The following is an 18,595-nucleotide window of genomic DNA, read 5'->3' on the forward strand; positions in this document are numbered from 1 at the left end:
AATTAGGTGTAATTTTCAAATTACTTCTAATGTTTCTGCCTAAAAAGCAATGCATGCAGCCTGATTAGTTTACTTAACACAATTAAAACCAACCGAGTACGAGCAGAGATGCCCCATGAGGACTGTGAATCATTTAATTGCTTTATTGTTCTGTTTTTTTCTGGGCACAGTTTTACTGCAAGGCAAAGTCTACCAAGATGTTAACCTGCAAGCTAAACAAGACAGGATGAACAAAAGAGAAAAAAACTTATCACAGGACTTTATAGTAACTGGATCAGGTTCAAACTGATAGATGAGTGATCAAGTATGAAACCAGTCTTTTAGTAATTATGAAGATGGTTGTCAGCAGGAAAAGCAGGGCTGCAGGTACACAGGTCAGACACACCCATATACTCACATATTGAATGACGCCCTCATGTTGACAGCGACCATAAAATCTGTGTTATCTATACAGGCCTTGGCCCTTTGGCTGTGCAGTTGGAGGAGCGTGAGCAATGATGCCGTTTACTTCAGGCTATAAAAACTGGGAGGAGGAAATTGCAGGGTCAAAGTCACTCTCGATAGGAGCCTCCTCTTGTACTAAAGCAGCTGCCTCCAAGTCCAAATCCTGAGTTGACCCCTGTGCTTCTCCTCCCTTCTTTTGCTCTCAGGCTTTCGTCTCATCACCAGCACTTCAAGACCGCCTCGAGGAACCTGGAACCTCGTCGTAGGTTTGTTCATCAGTGAGCTGAGGGAGGTGATGGTTTGTCATCATCGCTGAGCCTTCTGGTGCTTGCTGGATGTAACAGCAACTCCATGTGGAAGTTAAGTTTGTTCCAGTGGAGGTGCTGTTACCTGCAGAGATTCACCAAACACGGCATGAAGCCTGCACTCATCTGCTTTCCTTTTACGTTTTTTTATTCCTTTTTAAAAATTTTGTCCTCTCGTTATTTTTACTTGATGTCCTGCTGAGATGTTATGAAGGTTTTTTTATATGTTGAATCAGCTGAAGAGTGACGGGGCACAAGGTGATGACCTATGAATTGACAGCCAGTGATTTCTAACATCTGCCTGTCAGTTCTGTAGGCCACTGCTGTGTTTGTCCCGCTGTACAATCCACACAAGACAGTTTGGGTTTCATATACTTTATGCATTTATGAATCAACTGTGGCTTTTTGTGTTTTTAATTTGAATAAAACGAATGAATAAAACCTGAGCATGTTGCACTGTGAGTCTGTCATTTTCATTCTGTTTCTCTGTGTAAGAACTCAATTTGATATGTACAATCCAAAATTACAAATTTACCCAAGAGAGATTGGGAAATAATTAATTATAAGCTACCCTTGGAAGGACATAAACAAAAATATTGGGCAAATATAATTTTATTGTACATGAAACTGCAGGATCATTAAAGGAGCAGCGAATATGAAGTTGAATTCAGTGCAAACATCTATCGATCTCATGTTATGCTGAATCTGAGATGTCCTTAGTGCCTCTAAATGAAAGTGGGAGGAGAAGAAGCAGATAAATTTGTTGTTTCAGTCTCATTAGGACAAGTTTGCACCCACACTCACCGTAGTTATTTTCACATGAAGATAAAACAATAACAATTTAGAGGCAAAGTGAAACTGAGCAGGTATAATATTCAAAATGGACATTGACTTAAGTACTGTTTCTGTTATACATGATATGACAACATCTAAGATAATTTGCTCTTAATTGAAATGCAGTCTGCAAACTAATCTAGTGTTTTCAAAGTCATCATTTATCAAATGCCTTTGATGGATAAAAGCCATCTATCTTTTACTTTTGCATCCAGTGTTCAATTACTAATTCACATTTTTTTAGTATTTATGATTTTTGTACTGAAGATTAATTATTAACAAAGTGTTATTAGCTCAGATCAGTTTATGTGTTTATATGTGTCAGTGTTCTACTTAAATCTCTTAAGCACAAGACTGAGATATTAATTTTGGCAAAGTGCTCCCCATAACGCAATATGTGGAGGTGCTGTTATTCTGCTACGTCTGATCAGAAAATATCTATGTAGAGTGTGTGGAAGTGCACGTGTCTTTATGTCAACCATCACCACTGTGTCAAGCCACAGATCAAAGACCTGAGTGAACTCTGCAGCTCTCCACTTAGACTGTTTCATGCAGTGGATTATGGGATGTTAGTGGCAAAGAGAGTCTGATTCCAGTCCACATGTCATGTGAGCTGCTACTAAAAAAATAAATCTACACATTACCCAGTGTTCTTACTAAATAAACCACAATTTACAACTAATTAAAGTATGTGAGATCTTGTAGCCCAGGAAGCAAACAGTGTAACTGAACACTGTTGAGATGCAGATACACACTGTATTGCGCAGTTTGTTGTGTTTTGATTTTATGAACATTTGATCTGGAATGCAGCAGGAAAAACAGTGACGGTGACTTGGAACTAATGTCAGGGGCCTCACAAGTACTGTACACAGGTGGGCTGGTGTTTAAAAGGCTGTCTTTGCTGCCACCTAGCAGCTAACAACATGTCCTTGATGCACCACTTCCAGTATTAAACCTTCAATGCGGAACTTCTGTCTCCCCTCTCTGCCAGTGAGAGTAATTACACTATCACTGTTCTGACTTTTGCCTCTCCATCATTTCTTTTTACAAGTGCAATTCCTCCTCTGAACACTGAGTTTCTCTTCACTACATTTTTATGTTTTTTCCACTGCATGCTCCATCATAATCCTACCTCTGTTTCCATAGCTACAGTTGATCTCCTCTTTAACTTTTCCAAGCCAGTCATTTCTGGGTGATGTAAAATGCCTCACTACTGGTTCGCCCGTATGGCGTATGACCAAATTTAAAACTCTGGTAGACTAAACAAACAGAGAGATTTACCTCTTAACTCTCCTGTTGTCCTCATTTACGGGCAGCAAAAAATATTGCTTCCTTGTCTGAAAAAAAATCCAAAAAATCAGCAAAAAAAATTCCCCAAATTTCTGAAAATTTGCAAAACCTTCAGTAAGGAAATTCCAATAATTCCTTAAAAGTTTCCCTTAAAAGTTTTATTTTTTTTTTTTTTTAAAAATACCTCAAATTTGGCAAGAAAGTTCTTGTAAATATTTTCAAAAAATGAGTAAAAATCTTCCAAAAAAATCCTGAAAATATCTAAAGTGATTACATATATATCAGTAAAATTTCTAGTATTTTCTTTAAGAACATTCAGAATTTTTTTTTGTGAATGTTCTTAAGAAACATTTTTAACATTGCCTTTTTTCCACAAAAAAATGTAAAAAATTTCCCAAAAATGTTGAAAATGTGGACATCAGAAGTTTCACTGTGAATTTTTTTTTTTTCATATTTTCAAACTTTAAAACAGGTCAATTTTGACCTGCAGGACGACACAAGGGCTAATCATCACTCTGTGAACTGTGTGGTTTGAATGTAACCTAACAAATGTTCATTTATGTGTAAAACTCCTAAAATCCAGCTTTAAACCACTGTTAAATATGTGCAGTCAGAAAGGAGATGAAGCTTTCAGCACACACAGATCAGTGAAGTCAGGGTGGAGTTATTCTTTATGGATCTGTTTCTCAGTACAGACAGTGACACATCACTTCATAGGGTCCAATAGCCATGTATATTATTTCAGTTCAAGTGCCTAAATTGTCAATCTAAATTTATCTATAAAGCACATTTTAAAAGAACATGAGTTAAAACAAACCCATTAGACACAGGAAAATACAATGACTAAAAGACAAATCAGAATGAAAACAGAACAAAATAAATACATATGAAAGATAAAGCACAAAAGGGAATGAAGTCAGTGTCAAGATCTACTTGAATTGAAAGAGAAAAGAAAGAAGAAATGGATCTGTAGCGTCCCAAAAAATCTTAGGAGTTTATCCATGAAAAGGGAACCATTTCAGAAATTAGAAGCAGAAGAAGAAGAAATGAACACCCCAGTTTTCGTGTTTAGATCTCAGAACATCCAAGAACATATGGTTGGTTGACCTCAGTGCTCTAACTGAGCTATGAAGATGTAGGAGCTCTGTTAAAAAGAAGTGGCACCAACACATTTAAAACCTTTGAATGAGTACACAATTAAGTTACATATTGCAAACACTGACTTTGCGAATTTATCTAAATTCACTTTTAGGCTATTTATCTATCGATATTGGGCAATACAGTCTGGTTTGTAGGCTTCTCCAGGCTTCCTCCAAACCAGTAATTTGGCTGGAGTGGGCATCAACTGGAAATTGGATTCATCACTGAAGAGAACCTTAGCCCAAAGAAACAGTCCAATCCTTGTGATCCCCAGCAAAGAGTAACCAGGTTTTCCTCTGCCTTTCATTGATGAAGGGCTTCTTCTGTGCCCTGTGTGACTTCAGACAAGCTTCAAGAAGTCTGTTTCCAACTGTTCTTGTCCTCTACACAATTTTCACTCATTGTTAAGATCCCTGGAGGTCTTACGACGATTCCTGACACAGAAACAGATGAGTGCATGGTCATCTCGTGAGGCAGAAAGACGTTTCCTGTCGCGACCAGCTAGCAATTTGGTAGTAACATGTTCAGCTTGTTTTTTCTTGGTGTAATGAGCGGCTGTCTTGGAGATCTTTAGTTTTTCCGCTACCTGTCTCTCACTCATGCCAATTTCCAGCAGTGCCAAGATGGCTCCCTTTGTGGCATCACATAATTCTTTTGCTTTAGGAATTGTGTGAGAGCTGACAACTTCTGAGTTGTGCTACAGCTTGAATGTAAGCAGGAAACCACTCTAGGCCTTTACATGTGCAGTGCTGCTGATGACATGAAATGACCTCTTATATCCCCTGGGAATACAATTAAGCTTAAGCATGTAAAACAGGACATAATGTAATCAGCTACATTTTTTGTCGTATTCATTGTATTCCTCAGGTAATATACCTTTAGTGGTACCAGGCATTAAAATTAACAAGAAATTGAAGAAAACAGGGGTGGTTTAATCATTTTTTTCATGACTGTATGTACTGTTTTAATAAATGTTTTTTAACATTAGATGTCTGTTCAAAGACTATAGTGAAACCACGATAATTATCAGAAACACTTTTAAAAGCCCACATGTTTACATCACATGACAATACACAAGTCAACCCCTATGAATGAGTGTAGTGTATTATGGTCATCCACACAAGCTTTTTTTTTTTTTTTTTTTAAGTCTTTTATTTTCATTTCAACAAAGCGTCACGTGTTAATTACATTGCATTTTAGAAATTTACATTTCACTAAACATACATAAAACACAAAGAAAAGAACAACAAATAGAAATACAATAACATAAAGGTCATCCACACAAGCGCCTGACAAATTTTACCCTTTTCCCTTCACGCTGTGTTATCGCGAGAACTAAGACGAAGGCTGAAGTGTTGAAGGGGGAATTATTCCATACTCATTTGCTCTTTGTAAATCGTGATCTTTGTGGGTTATTTAAACAAAACAAAAACGAGTTTGACAAAACATGTGCGTGTCAATACAATGAATATAGCCGGTGTGTTAGATATATAGAGGGAATCTGGTAAAAAATTAAGCCTAAATATTTGTATTTTATGTTCAGGAGGAGTTGGGCTATGAGAAGCAGCGCTGCCATCTAGCGGCAGAGCTGAGGAGCAGCACTTCCTCCGGAGCACAGAACCCGCTAAAACGGTATTCCGGTCTTAGGGAGGGGGGCAGCAGCAGCATGGCATCCGACGGCAGCATGGCGAACGTTAACGGCCGAGAGACCGTGTCCCTGAACGGGGAGCCGGTGGTGAAGCGGCCACGGGAGAGCGTCGCCCAGGACTCGTCGCTCCGCATCCCGAAGGAGCCGCAGAACAAAGTGACGGTGGTTCTCGGAGCTCAGTGGGGCGACGAGGGCAAAGGAAAAGTTGTGGACTTGCTGGCAATGGATGCGGATATTGTATGCAGGTGCCAGGTACCCACATTTTTGCACTCGGACTGGCTGTTTCTTACCATGTGGCTGTTTGTAAACCCTCCCGTAACTGTAACACCGGAGTTTGGTACCGTTTAGCGGCCGTTAAATATTCATGACCTGCTCCTACGTCAACAACCTTGTCTGACCTCCCGGATGTAGAAGCGCTAAATCGATGCTAGCAAAAACTGCTAGCAGGTTTGTGTTTTTATCTACTGCGGTGTTGACCAAATGTGTGTTGGATCCAACATGTGACCCCCAACACACTGATAAGCAGGGAATGTAACGTTATGTAAGGCTCTGACCGCCCGTCAACACCCAGCTTTCCCTCTTATCCTGTGACATTTAGCAAAAAAAAAGCCATTTTATCTTATTGCATACTGAAAACAAAGTTCCTGCAGGAGTAATTTGACCCAGTGTTCACAATGAAGGTGTTACACAAGAGCTGGACATTGTAGCTGCCCTCTGTGAGGATGATTTAATTTGCCCTGTAGCAAGTTGACTGTTGTGTGCACTGTTGTGTGCTGTTTGCAGGGAGGCAACAATGCAGGTCACACGGTGGTCGTGGACTCAGTGGAGTATGACTTCCACCTGCTGCCCAGTGGGGTCCTCAACAAGAAGGCTGTCTCCTTCATCGGTAGGACACAATGCCTGTGTTTAGACTGCTTGCAGATGGCGGGATGATAAAGGTCCTAGTAAAACAGTAAAACATCAGTATATGGCTGTTATCAGTGCGACATCCTAACAGCCGCAGACAGTCTTATCAGGTCTGAACTGTCTTGTTGTTGAAGGTGTCGCCCTGATGTTAGAGGCCGACTAATTGATCTCAACACCTCTCAGTCAATACAGTTCAGTGGCCTAGTTTAGTGAGGTGTACCTAATAAACATGTAGGAACAAGGGCCTGTTAGAGGTCTTTACATGTACTCATAGAACTGCAGTTAGATTCAGTAATTACTATTTTTCTGGCAGAACTTTTTTGCCACGTAGATGCATTTTATTAGCACCACAAACAACCAAGTAGATCAGCCAGAAAATGTTCCCACTCATTTTGTAGCTGTATTACTGACTCTGAAAAATGTATAGGCTGCTGTGTTTGTGTGTCTTTTCCTTAGTTACTGTGTATATGATTTGGGTTTAGTTGACACTCTTGCACAGACTCTTAAAGACTGCAGGAATGAAACCTGCTGTGGAGAGCTCTGTCATAGAAACTACCGAACAGTGTAATATTGACCCAGAGTCTGCCGCCACAAGAAAGAAAGAAAAGGCTGAATGGATGTCTCTTTTAGGAGAATCTTGTGTGTGCTAGTCTCATGTAATTTAAATTGTTAATCTCTTATGAATTCTATTAAACTTACAAAAGCGTAACTTAAGAAATCGTTTCCAGGTTTTAATCTGTTGAGGGTTACATAAGAATGCTTATCATGCTCTGTTATTTTTAATGTAATTCTAAATGGCAGCCTTGCATGTATGAGCAAATGACATGAGTGAGTAACCAAAAAATGTACTGTTTTGTTAGCGAGTGATGGTCTTCGCCTGGCCACCCCATAAGGATAGTCTGTTTCTGTCACTGCTAGGAACAGCTAAGAACAAAACAAGCTAAACCATTTACTTGACATTGTTGTGTTGAAATTTCTCAGTTTCATGACATTGTTCTGCTATCGTGATCCTGTTTGTTTCTCCTGTCTGTGAGGTCGCTATTTTTCCCAGCACTATAACAATTAGAAATGAGGAAGGAAGAAATACTCAAGTGTTCTATAAATAAAAGTGCAGGGGAAACATTTGCAATTTGTTACTCATGTGGAAAACATGTACTGTTACATGGGGATTATGAGGATTGTTAAAAGTTTCATCTCACATTGCAGGCAACGGAGTGGTGATACACCTACCAGGTCTGTTTGAGGAGGCTGAAAAAAACCTGCGTAAAGGCAAAGGTAAAGTGTCACTTAGAACAGTAGTCATATTACTCATTTTCTAATGACATACTTAGAAGAAAGGTCCCGAAAGATTAATGTCTTAAACAGGAAAACCTAGATGAGGTGCAGTCAAGAAATTCTGAGACTGTGCCTTTAAAAAGCAACAACTGTAGCTGGTTTAAATTTGGTGGCTACTTCCGTTTTAGTAATCGTCTTATGCCGGGATACGTTGCTCCCAGTGCTCCTGCCATAGATAAAATGTTCTCTGGAAGTCCTGTTTTGGCCACTAGAAGGTGCATGTTTGCAGTTTCACCAAATTCGGTGTCAAACTGATCCAACCTACATGTCAAGGATCATCACTGGAGGGAGAGAGTTGGCTCGACAGCCTGGAGACCAAAGACAGCTCCTGCGTGCTTCTCGTTTTGTTTGACATTCACAGGGTTGTGCACCATGAATTTGTCCCTAAAAGGCTGTCAACACAATTCTACTGTAACATCCTGAGGTGTCTGAGGGAAGACATTTGACATGAGCAATCTGAACTGGGATGTGTGCCATCGTGCCACGTTGGCGCGATGGCTCAGCGTGTTGAAAACCCTCAAGTTTTTTGGCTGCATCAACGAAGTCATCACCCCTCACCCACTCTACTCTCTGGATTTGCCTCCCTGTGACAACTTCTTCTCCCCCAGAATGAAATTCAAGTTGAAGAGTCTCTGCTTTGACACAGTCAAGAGGTCCAATGTGTACTGCAGATGGTGCTTAATGCATTCATAAAGGAAGGCTTGCAGGGAGCGATCCACATGTGACAGGAGTGCTGGGGGCCGTGTATTGCTGTATAGACAGGTCCAGTGCCAGTCAAGTAGGGTTTTTGCTTTTTATAGGCACAGACTTGGAACTTCTTCCACCTCGTAGTTAACGTACAACACATGTTTGTTGCAGTGAAACCATTGCAAAATGTGTATTTTTATATTTGTTGCAGGATTACAAGGATGGGAGGAGAGATTAAAGATTTCTGATCGTGCCCACATTGGTAAGTAGGAGTTTTTTCATCCCAGTTTTTGAGAATGATGTGTTCTGTTATTGACAGTCCCCTCCATCCACCTCTAGTGTTCAACTTCCATCAAGCTGTTGATGGAATCCAGGAGCAGCAGCGGCAGCAGCAAGAAGGGAAAAAGTAAATCTTCTAATTAGTTTAAATATCATACAGATGTATAAAGTATGTGCAGTATGACAGCGTTCAAGAGTAGAAGTCATTAATTTGGATGAAATTGTTTGTTTTAATCATCATAATTTGGTTATTTGTGTTGTGTTTTTGTTTGTGCTTCAGTTTGGGAACCACAAAGAAGGGTATCGGTCCTGCCTACTCCTCCAAGGCTGCTCGAAATGGTCTGCGAGTCTGTGACCTGGTCTCAGATTTCAAGGTTTTTGAGGACAAGTAAGCATGTTTTTACATCTTACATGCTTCCCCATGATCAGTAATCTACAATATGATCAATAGAATAGTGTATCAGGGATCATGGTTATGAACTTTAGCTCAACACTGGGACATTTTTGAATCCCATAGTGATGACATTGTGAATCTTTGCACAGTATAGCCTTTTTAAAATGAAATGTCTTCACGCTGTTTTTACCATTCCGTGATGAGCATTTGATGATGAGTATAATTGTGTATTCCTTCCTAAATATGATAAAATAACTTCTCATATTACTAGTTTGAGTTAACATTTTAAGAGCATTTGAACAAATTTTTGTCAAAGCTGTTTTCTACATTTATGGGAGAACCTTCTGGACAATAAATAAACATAATAATCAGACATTTTTTGAAATGTTGGCATGCATTGCTTCATTTATTATCAGCCTATATCTTCTCCTGCCAGCAGGTGGCAGCACCCATCTGAAAACTGCTTCCACCCTACTTTGATGGAGACTTTGTATAATCGTTTATCTGTCCTGTACATTATACTGCAAAGTGAATATTTGGAGGTGTATTTGCAAACAGAGGGTCTGCACATAAAACTGTATTAATACATGAAAATCAACACCTCAAGTCTGCCCTGTTGGTGTTTTGCAGGTTTCGTATGTTGGCGGAACATTTCCTGACCATGTATCCGAACCTTAACGTAGACATCGACAGTGAACTGGAGCAGCTGAAGGTGTGTACATCTAATCATAAAGTGTAATATCTGACTCAGATGTTTGTTATTGATATTGTGACAGTTGGCCTGTTTTCAAAAAACGCATTTGGCCACATCACAGTAGGAACATCACAGGTATATATGTTAGAGGTGGCTAGATTTTATCTCATTGCTTCAGTTTTAGCTTTAGGCCATTTTCACAGCAGACATTTCAACTTATCAGAGCAGGAAAAACACAGAACAGTGGCTGTGTTGCATCATGTAGCCCAGGAAGCCTCTCCAGTGAGCCAATGCAAAGATACCAAAACTAGTAACACTAGTTTCACTTTGATTTATCCACAAATTAAAGTGATTTACTTCATTATGGAAGACAGCAACAGACCTACATGCACTTCAGTAAAATATCATGTTTGAATATATGAATTTTAATAGTTTTATTCCGCAGCTGTCTGTTAGAAATAAGCAGCTCCATTGATTGGTAAAATAAGTACATTATGCACATTTAAGTTTTCTACCAGAAATCCTGTCTTACACAATTAAATAATAATTGCATCATTTCCAGTCGCAGCTTTTTACCATCATAAATTATTATGTTCCTCATTGTTCTCCATTAAAACAACTTGTTCATGATCGGTTTGTTTTGTGCGGAAAACGAGTGAGATGATGCATTAACCACTCCTGTTTGTGTGGACGAGTTTGAAGCATAAAGTGTGCATTAACAAAGTTGAAAACCACCTTCATATCTGTTAACTCTGACTGAGGTTTAGTTTTTGTTGAGCCGATTCACACAAAGAAAGTCTATGTTTAACTGCCTTCATAGTTCAGTTCTCTGATCTGCTAAAGGCTGCAAACACTAGAAAAGCTGCATAGAAGCGTCCCGTCAAATTTAAAACCCCCTTGTAATTTAATGATTATGGGTCTGGGTCTGTATAGGATGAAGTCTGGGTCCAGTTAGTGACCTGCGGTCTAGTATGTAGTGGAATAAATGAAGTTTTGATTCAGAGAATTTTGCCTCGAGGAATTTTAGTAATCGAATAACTCGAGGAATCGTTTCAGCCCTACTCCAAACTACAGCTATTTTTAATTTTCTTTTGAGTGTGTGTGCAGTAAACCTCCACATGGTTGCATTTGTGCAAGTGCATGATGATCATCAGGTTGTTTTGGTGCCACTTTGGCTGTTGTGGCAAAAAGTAGTATTTCTTTTTCTTCTTCACTGGCTTAGTCAGCTTCTCCCTACCTGCTGGAAGCAATCCCCTTAACTGTTACTGTGTTCCAATGAAGATGTGGTCTGTAAATGATTATTCTAAAAAAAACAAAAGTAGGAAAGAGAAGGAGGCTGGTGGAGAGGGAGAACCAATAAGGTCAGGTTGTTCCTAAATCAAGTTCAACGCTGCCTGAAACATAGAAACTTCGATTCACAAAAGTCAAATCCCAGATCACACTGATGTCGGCAAACAGGCTGAATATGAATCCAACCTCCAACAGGATAGCCAAGTTTTGATTTACCCGTGCAAAACAAGGGAATGCAAATTATGACAACTTTTCATCAGTATGCAAGGTACCAAGCTGTGCCCCAAATTAAAAAAAAAATTTCACATACTGGTACGACCAGTTCTATCAGTGGAAATTTAATGAGCCCCATAAAGAGATCCCTAATTTTCTTAATTACACATTTGCTTTCTGACTTTGACATGTCAAAATGTCTGCTGTAAAAGAAAAGCTGCTTATAATCTGTGTATGTGTGCTGTGCATGTTTCTTAGAATAACGCAATTTGTAAAGCTGCTGTTCGTTTCAAAATGTTTCACTGTAAAAGAACTTGTAATAATTTATATTATTTTGCATCACAGCATTAAAGGGACGTTATTTACTTACCAGAATGGATGACTATTCTTACATATTCATCCTTTTACACAAATGTAATCAGAATTCGTTGTGTGGCTGTTTTGTCAGGCATACGCTGAGAGGCTGCGTCCTCTGGTGACTGATGGTGTGTATTTCATGCACAAAGCTCTTACTGGACCTAGTAAGAAAATCCTGGTGGAAGGAGCCAACGCTGCCCTACTGGATATTGACTTTGGTGAGTAACAACCAGGGTGTCTGCAACTGACTGAGAAGATGGATCGATGATTTTGCTACCTCGTACTAACAGACGTTTCTCTATTCAGGGACGTATCCTTTTGTGACATCATCCAACTGCACCGTGGGAGGTGTGTGCACCGGTCTTGGCGTGCCTCCATCTTACGTTGGCCGAGTGTACGGAGTCGTCAAAGCGTACACCACACGGGTGGGCGTTGGTGCTTTCCCAACAGAGCAGGATAATGTGAGTAAAAAGACTATTGTAGCAAGGCAGTTGTTTTAAACATTTCCCTGACAGAGATCCTGCTAATTACAGATAAATGTTGACACGCTGAAGGGTTGTCGATGTTGTGCTTAAAGTATCAAATTCATCACACTGGTTCACAGGCGCTCAGCAGCAGCTGTTTAAAAAGCACTTCTCATTGCTATTCAAAAATCCTGAGATAAACACGATACACAGTCAGAAAGGAACAACTTCCCACATTCAGGCTGTTGATATCACAGTAAAGTACTTTCTACTATCAGACAACCTTCTTACTGCAACTGTTTCATGTGAGCCTCCTTCCCTACCTGCAGTGACATCATCAGTCAGTCAGTCTGCGGTCAGCTGCTGTCTTTAGGTCAGGGGTGTCAAATTCATTCTAGATCAGGGGCCACATTCAGCCCAATTTAATCTGAAATGGGCCGGACCAGTAAAATCAGTTCATAATAATCTATAAATGACCACAACTCCAAATTTTTCCTTTGTTTCAGTGCCAAAAAGTACATTCTGAAAATGTTCACATTTAATGAGCAATCTTTTTACAAAACATTATGAACAACCTGTAATTTCTTAAGAAAAATAAATTCAATTTCAACAACAATATGCCTCAGTTTATCATGATCACATTACAACTTACAGATCACAGTTTAACAGCTTGTCAAGATCTAGAAATTATTTTAGATTTATAGTTTTACAAATTTATAATTTGTAGTTGATGTCTTCTTTGTAATTTTTACACTTTACAAAGTCGTCCGCATGTTTGACACCCCTGCTTTAGGTTAAAGATGCAGACTGGTGGCTAAACACTTGAGAACTCTCAGATTGCTGAGAAATCATTTGCAGGTAAAGCCACTGATCTCCACTCTAACAAACAACTGAGCAGCTGTGGAGGAGAGAGCGTCCACTGGGCAGCTCCCACACTGCAGTGTGTGAAAGTGAAGCAGGGCGTTACTGGGCTCTTGTGACATAAATGAAGGTATAAAAACAGGCAGAATCAGTAAGATTGCCATTAGAAGTAATTACATCTTTTCCATCGTTTAATTTTTCTCCCTATCAGCTGCTTTTCGCTCGTTTAGGTCTTTGTCCTCTGCTGACATTGTGCATTTCTTGTTTGTTGTGCAGGAGATTGGGGAGCTGCTACAGTCCAAAGGGAGAGAGTTCGGTGTGACGACAGGCAGAAAAAGGCGTTGTGGTTGGCTGGATCTGATTCTGGTCAGATATGCCCACATGGTCAATGGCTTCTCAGCGTAAGGAACCATCAAACCCTTTCAGAATGTTATCTTCATTTACTGATGTAGTTACTAGGGTTTTTGCTACTATTAGGGAGTGTGCTTCATCTTGCATTCTGTTTATTGGCATTAGAGCTGAGCACAGTGACATCTTCTGTTTGCAGAATTGCCCTGACCAAGCTGGACATTTTGGACACACTGCCTGAGATTAAAGTGGGCGTGGCCTACAAGGTTGACGGACAACCTCTACCAAGTTTTCCAGGTAGTTTATTCCCACTTAAAGGTTCTGACTGGAGACAAGCCTGACTATGCAACACTCTAGTTTCACTAACATTCTGTCTTTTCCCTGTGTTGTCCCTCTGTGAATCAAATCCCCAACAAATGTTGACATTAGTTTCCTTCCTGACAACAGTCACATTCCCGTTTGGCCACATAGGCTTTACTAGATCAAAACTTTATTCTGTTGTTGTTCTTTTTGTGCTGACATGGTGTTTATGTTGGAGACTGTGTCATACTGGGAGCCAGTTGTTTATTGACGTTGACAGACCACTTATCAGCTAATGTTAGTTGGTGCTGAAGACTGTCGCCGCTGTAGGGGAGCTGAAGAGAGGCACTGAGGCCATATTCTCAGGAGCAAGTATAAACAAAGTTTTTCTCAAGTCTTTACACAGAAATCTGAGACAGTTTTGTAAATTACATGACAATCAGTTCACACCTTGGCAATAAAAATGGGATTAAAATTAAAAAATGTGAATTGCTTCACATTGTTATCCATAATACCTTTAAAGAATTTCAAGATATGCAGAAAAATAATATTTGAAAAAGCAAGGTTAATGAAGTTTTAAAAACAACTGAGGGCTATTCTGTTAGCATGAATGCAGCTTCTGATTATTTTCATTGTCTCTTATTTTTTTTTTTACTTAATTGAGTATAACATGTTAAAAAAAACTGACTTCCTGTTTAATTTTTTACTGTGATATTTAAACTGCAAATCCATATTCATCTAAGATGCTGTAACAAATGTGTTTGGGATTTTTGCCTGACAATAACTCTTAGATGCTTATTCAAATTGGTGTTAGTTAATTGTCTCTGCTTTATACTGTCAGGTGAGGTGCAGGCTTTTGGTCACGCTTAACATACGTTAATCTTTGAAGTCTGTCCATCTACTCATAAAAGCTTTAATGCTGGAAATAACTGCTGTTAATAATCTGGTTAGTGGTACATGAACAGTACCGCTAATGTCTTTATTTTACAGGGGTCAGCTTTTCCTAGCTGGAAGTGCAACATCTTTTCAAAATCTATTTTGCAGCACATTTGAGGGCGCATTTATCTTATTTTATCTCTCTGTTTGTAGTGCCAAATGAAGCAAATTGAATTGTTAAGCTAATGAACCAGAGGGTGATGAAACATCGTTGTTCTCTGCTCTGATTAATATGACACTGCGGCTCCACCCATACAGCATGTTTACACTGACTTTTCTTTCATGCATTCTTGTAGTTAGTGTGCAAGACATTTTGTTCTGTTTGTTTTCTGCTTAATATTTGTTTCTCCAAATGCCTTCTGTTAGTCTGTTTTTTTAAAAATAATTTTTTCTCTCTGTGTGAATTGCTTCTGTCGCAGCAAACATGGATGTTTTGATGCGGGTTACAGTGGAGTACAAGACGTTTCCCGGCTGGTGCTGCAGCACCGAGGCAGCTCGGAGCTTCGAGGAGCTGCCGTCACAGGCACAGACTTACATTCGGTTCATCGAGGACTTCCTGCAAGTGCCAGGTTTGTAAAGAGACACTTTATATTAATGGACAAAATGCAACCAAACTGCCCTTTGCTTTGCCAAACCTACCAGTCACGTCCTGTCTTTGTTTTTTTCCTTATTTCAGTGAAGTGGGTTGGAGTCGGCAAGTCCAGAGAAAGCATGATCAAACTGTTTTGATCCCTCTGCAGTTTCCACATCTTCAGCGACAGCTCAGATAATAACTTCAGGTTTTCAGAGGAGTTTAAAATGCAAACTCTGTTTAAAAGGAAATACTTCACCAGCAAGGCTACTACTTGTGAAACCTTTAGTCGCTGCTTGTGCATCACATTTACAATGATTCCTCACAGACATAATTTATGCATTCCACATATTTTTTCCATATTTATTAGGGTGTTCATTTTTAATATCTGGTACCAATGGGATTCTTTTTTTCATTCCGTAGTAACGTGCAGTTTATTTTTTAGCATTTGAAACTAATTTACTGTAATTGACATCTGTTCACCATGCAGTTATTTTTTTACATGTATTTGAAGAGCCAGTGATGAACAGATGTAGAAGCCTTGGTGTTAAAAGGACATTACAATTAAACAGATTATTTTTAGGCTTTGCAGTGCGATGGAATATAATTGAAAGCCATCATGTGATCAGTGTGATTGCAAACTTTTCTATTGAACAATTTTAAACCACTTTAAAAATACATCTCAGTTGTTACGTTTGTAAAAAAATAGATATTTTCATGATGATTGTTGGAATGAACGTAGTGCTTCAAAAAGATAAAGAAGGATGAGTTAGTGCTTGCCAACTTGAGGTGAAAAAGAATTTCTGACATCCACACAGACATTGGTTGTTAAAAAATTGTGTGTAAATGTATAGAAAACAGTGGATAGTAATGTACAGAGTACATGTCAACGTGTTTCCTACATCATTACATTCATCATGCAATAATGTAAAAGACTCTTACTCAGCTTGCTGTTGTCAATAAATGAAAACTGTAATGTTAAGTGTTTGTTTAATTGTGCCATTCTTAGCCAGTAATTAGTTTTGTCTCTTAAAGTCTGTAAAATGTGTTTTTCAGAGAGTAGGCAATTTGTTCTCACAGCTTGTAGCATAAAGTAAAAATATTAGGGACATTCTCTGTGATTGTCCTAACACTGCTTTTGTGATTTTAGCAAGCTGAGGTGAAAAAGAATCGCACTGCATTTTCTCACTATCATAGAAATCGTTTTTCTCCAGAACCTTTGTACATCTTTCAGGCACCCATCAGCCTGTAATAGCTTTCTTTCTCTCAATCTCTCTTACTTTGCCCGCTCTTTAGTTAGTTGACTTCCTCTCACCGTTTAAAAGCTTTTCAGGACCTGGAGGGATTAGATTAAAGTGTAAAGTGGATTCCTTGGCAAATCGATACGAGGTGTAACAATGTACTGAGGCTTCCCAGATATTCAGGGCCTTTCTGATGCTCTAAGTGTCTTGTACACCTACACAGGTGTTTCCAGACATTCTAGATCATTTGACCTCGGCTTATTTTGACGACTGTGGGAACAATAATGAAGGTCTAATAAGTTGTTGCACATATATACAAACTAATAAGAGATTCAGTCTACTATAGTCTGAACACATTCACACACTTCTGAGGAAAGGTCTAAAAAACTACAAAACTTTCAGGTTTCAGTCCAAGTCCAGTTGTAGTTAGCCTCTGGCAATGTCAGCACTTTTGCAGCAAGGTCATATTATTATATGCAAATTAGGCTTGTTGCAAACTTGTGGTGAACTTATAGCTAACTTTGTAGAAAACATAGGGCTAACAGTCTAATCCATAAGCTTTACTGAGTGTTACCCTTCACAGGGGGGCTGGAGCCTCTCTGACAACTATTTATGCACAGTCAGAGCAGCTGTCCAGCACATTCAAGTCATTAACTAGCATGAAAATCAGTCTTGAAATACTGTAAAAATAACAAACTTTTTGCAAACAGTAATGATTTAACATGAACTTGCATGTTCTTCGATAATGACAAACCAGTTATCAGAATTTAACTAGAAGTTAGCATGACTGGCTAACTGCGGTTAGTGAACACGTTTGCCAGTAGTCGCAAACTTCCTGTTATTGCCACAAAGTTCCTAGAAATTTGCTACAAGTGGCCAACATTGACCAACTTATTCTTAGAAACTTTCAAACTACTTTCTTTACTTCAAGCTGTTACAATGAAAACTGTTAGCTTGTGTGTTTAGCCGTGACTCAGGTCACAGCTTTGTCATGCTTGGCGCTAATTAGCAGATGTTACTGGGTGAACATGCTAAAGACAGCTGCTATAGATCAGCTTGTTAACACTGTCTTGAGTGAGCAGCTAAAAGTTAGCATGTGGATTTTATCATGTTCAGAAACTATAAACATAACCTTTTAGAATTGTTCTACTTAGCATGCTAACACCAGCATGCTAATGTCCAATGCTCGGTGTTGGTGGATGTTAAGCTCAAAGTACCACTGTAATAAAGCCATTAGTACTGCTGTAGGCTCTGTAGGTTGGGTTACCCGACACACTCCTTTAAAGTCACTATGAAAGCAAACATCTTATTACTAATACATCATACTTAATTGATAAACAGAAGGAATTTATTATTTAGTTGTGTGAAAGTTTGTATTAAGCTCCTGAGTGCTTCAATAAAAGGTAACTGGATTTTGTTAGTTTTTTGTTGTTGAAGACACTTCTTATTTATAATACCATTTCTAAACTCTGACTGCGGACTCCCAGGTATTCTCACCCCTAAAGACATGGCCAATAGCACATTAGAGAAGAATTTATGTCTCAAAGTGTTGGTGGTTGTAAAACTGCCTGGTGACGAGTGACTCAAGGGGTTAATGATGGTCTAGGGAAGGATGTCAGGACTGATAAGTGGTGTTGTAGACCATGAACTGTTTAGCGCTGTTCTAGTTTAACAAATATGGCTTCCTTCACTCTTCTCTCAACTTTTGTCTCTTGTCTGTCCAGAATGTGAGCATTGCTATCCTGTGTCTTATCGTTGAGCTGCTGAGTCCTGATGAGCTGCTCTCCAGTGCTGGTCAGTGTAGCTCTTGTTTATTCTCACCTGTATAGAGATCTATACACTCCTTGCTACACTCAACTATATAAAACATGGCTCAGCTTGTGTTTGGGTGTCACTATTAGGGTGATACAGTTTTTGTCTCAGAGGGTTGCTGGGTCTGAAGTGTATCAGGATGCTGCTTTTTGAGAAAATCCTTCTCACTTTCTCAGATGAGCTACACATAAGATGAGTTACCGGACCAATGAGCCACATGATTTGGTGTTGAGTCACCAATAGAGC

The 18,595-nt window shown here is 39.2% G+C and overlaps 1 protein-coding gene across 1 annotated transcript; it reads left to right on the forward strand.

The window, feature by feature from the left end:
* Positions 1–5,638: 5,638 nt before the first annotated feature.
* Positions 5,639–16,278, forward strand: adssl (adenylosuccinate synthase, like). Its single transcript, XM_023295135.3, has 13 exons — positions 5,639–5,913; positions 6,445–6,547; positions 7,774–7,842; positions 8,801–8,851; positions 8,929–8,995; positions 9,149–9,256; positions 9,893–9,974; positions 11,908–12,034; positions 12,123–12,277; positions 13,418–13,542; positions 13,689–13,786; positions 15,145–15,294; positions 15,402–16,278. Exons 1-13 carry the CDS (start codon positions 5,680–5,682, stop codon positions 15,452–15,454), a joined length of 1,422 nt encoding a protein of 473 aa, XP_023150903.2. The 5' UTR covers positions 5,639–5,679; the 3' UTR covers positions 15,455–16,278.
* The last annotated feature ends 2,317 nt before the right edge of the window (positions 16,279–18,595 follow it).

The sequence above is a fragment of the Amphiprion ocellaris genome, chromosome 14 (assembly GCF_022539595.1).
Source record: "Amphiprion ocellaris isolate individual 3 ecotype Okinawa chromosome 14, ASM2253959v1, whole genome shotgun sequence".
Lineage (NCBI taxonomy): Eukaryota > Metazoa > Chordata > Actinopteri > Pomacentridae > Amphiprion > Amphiprion ocellaris.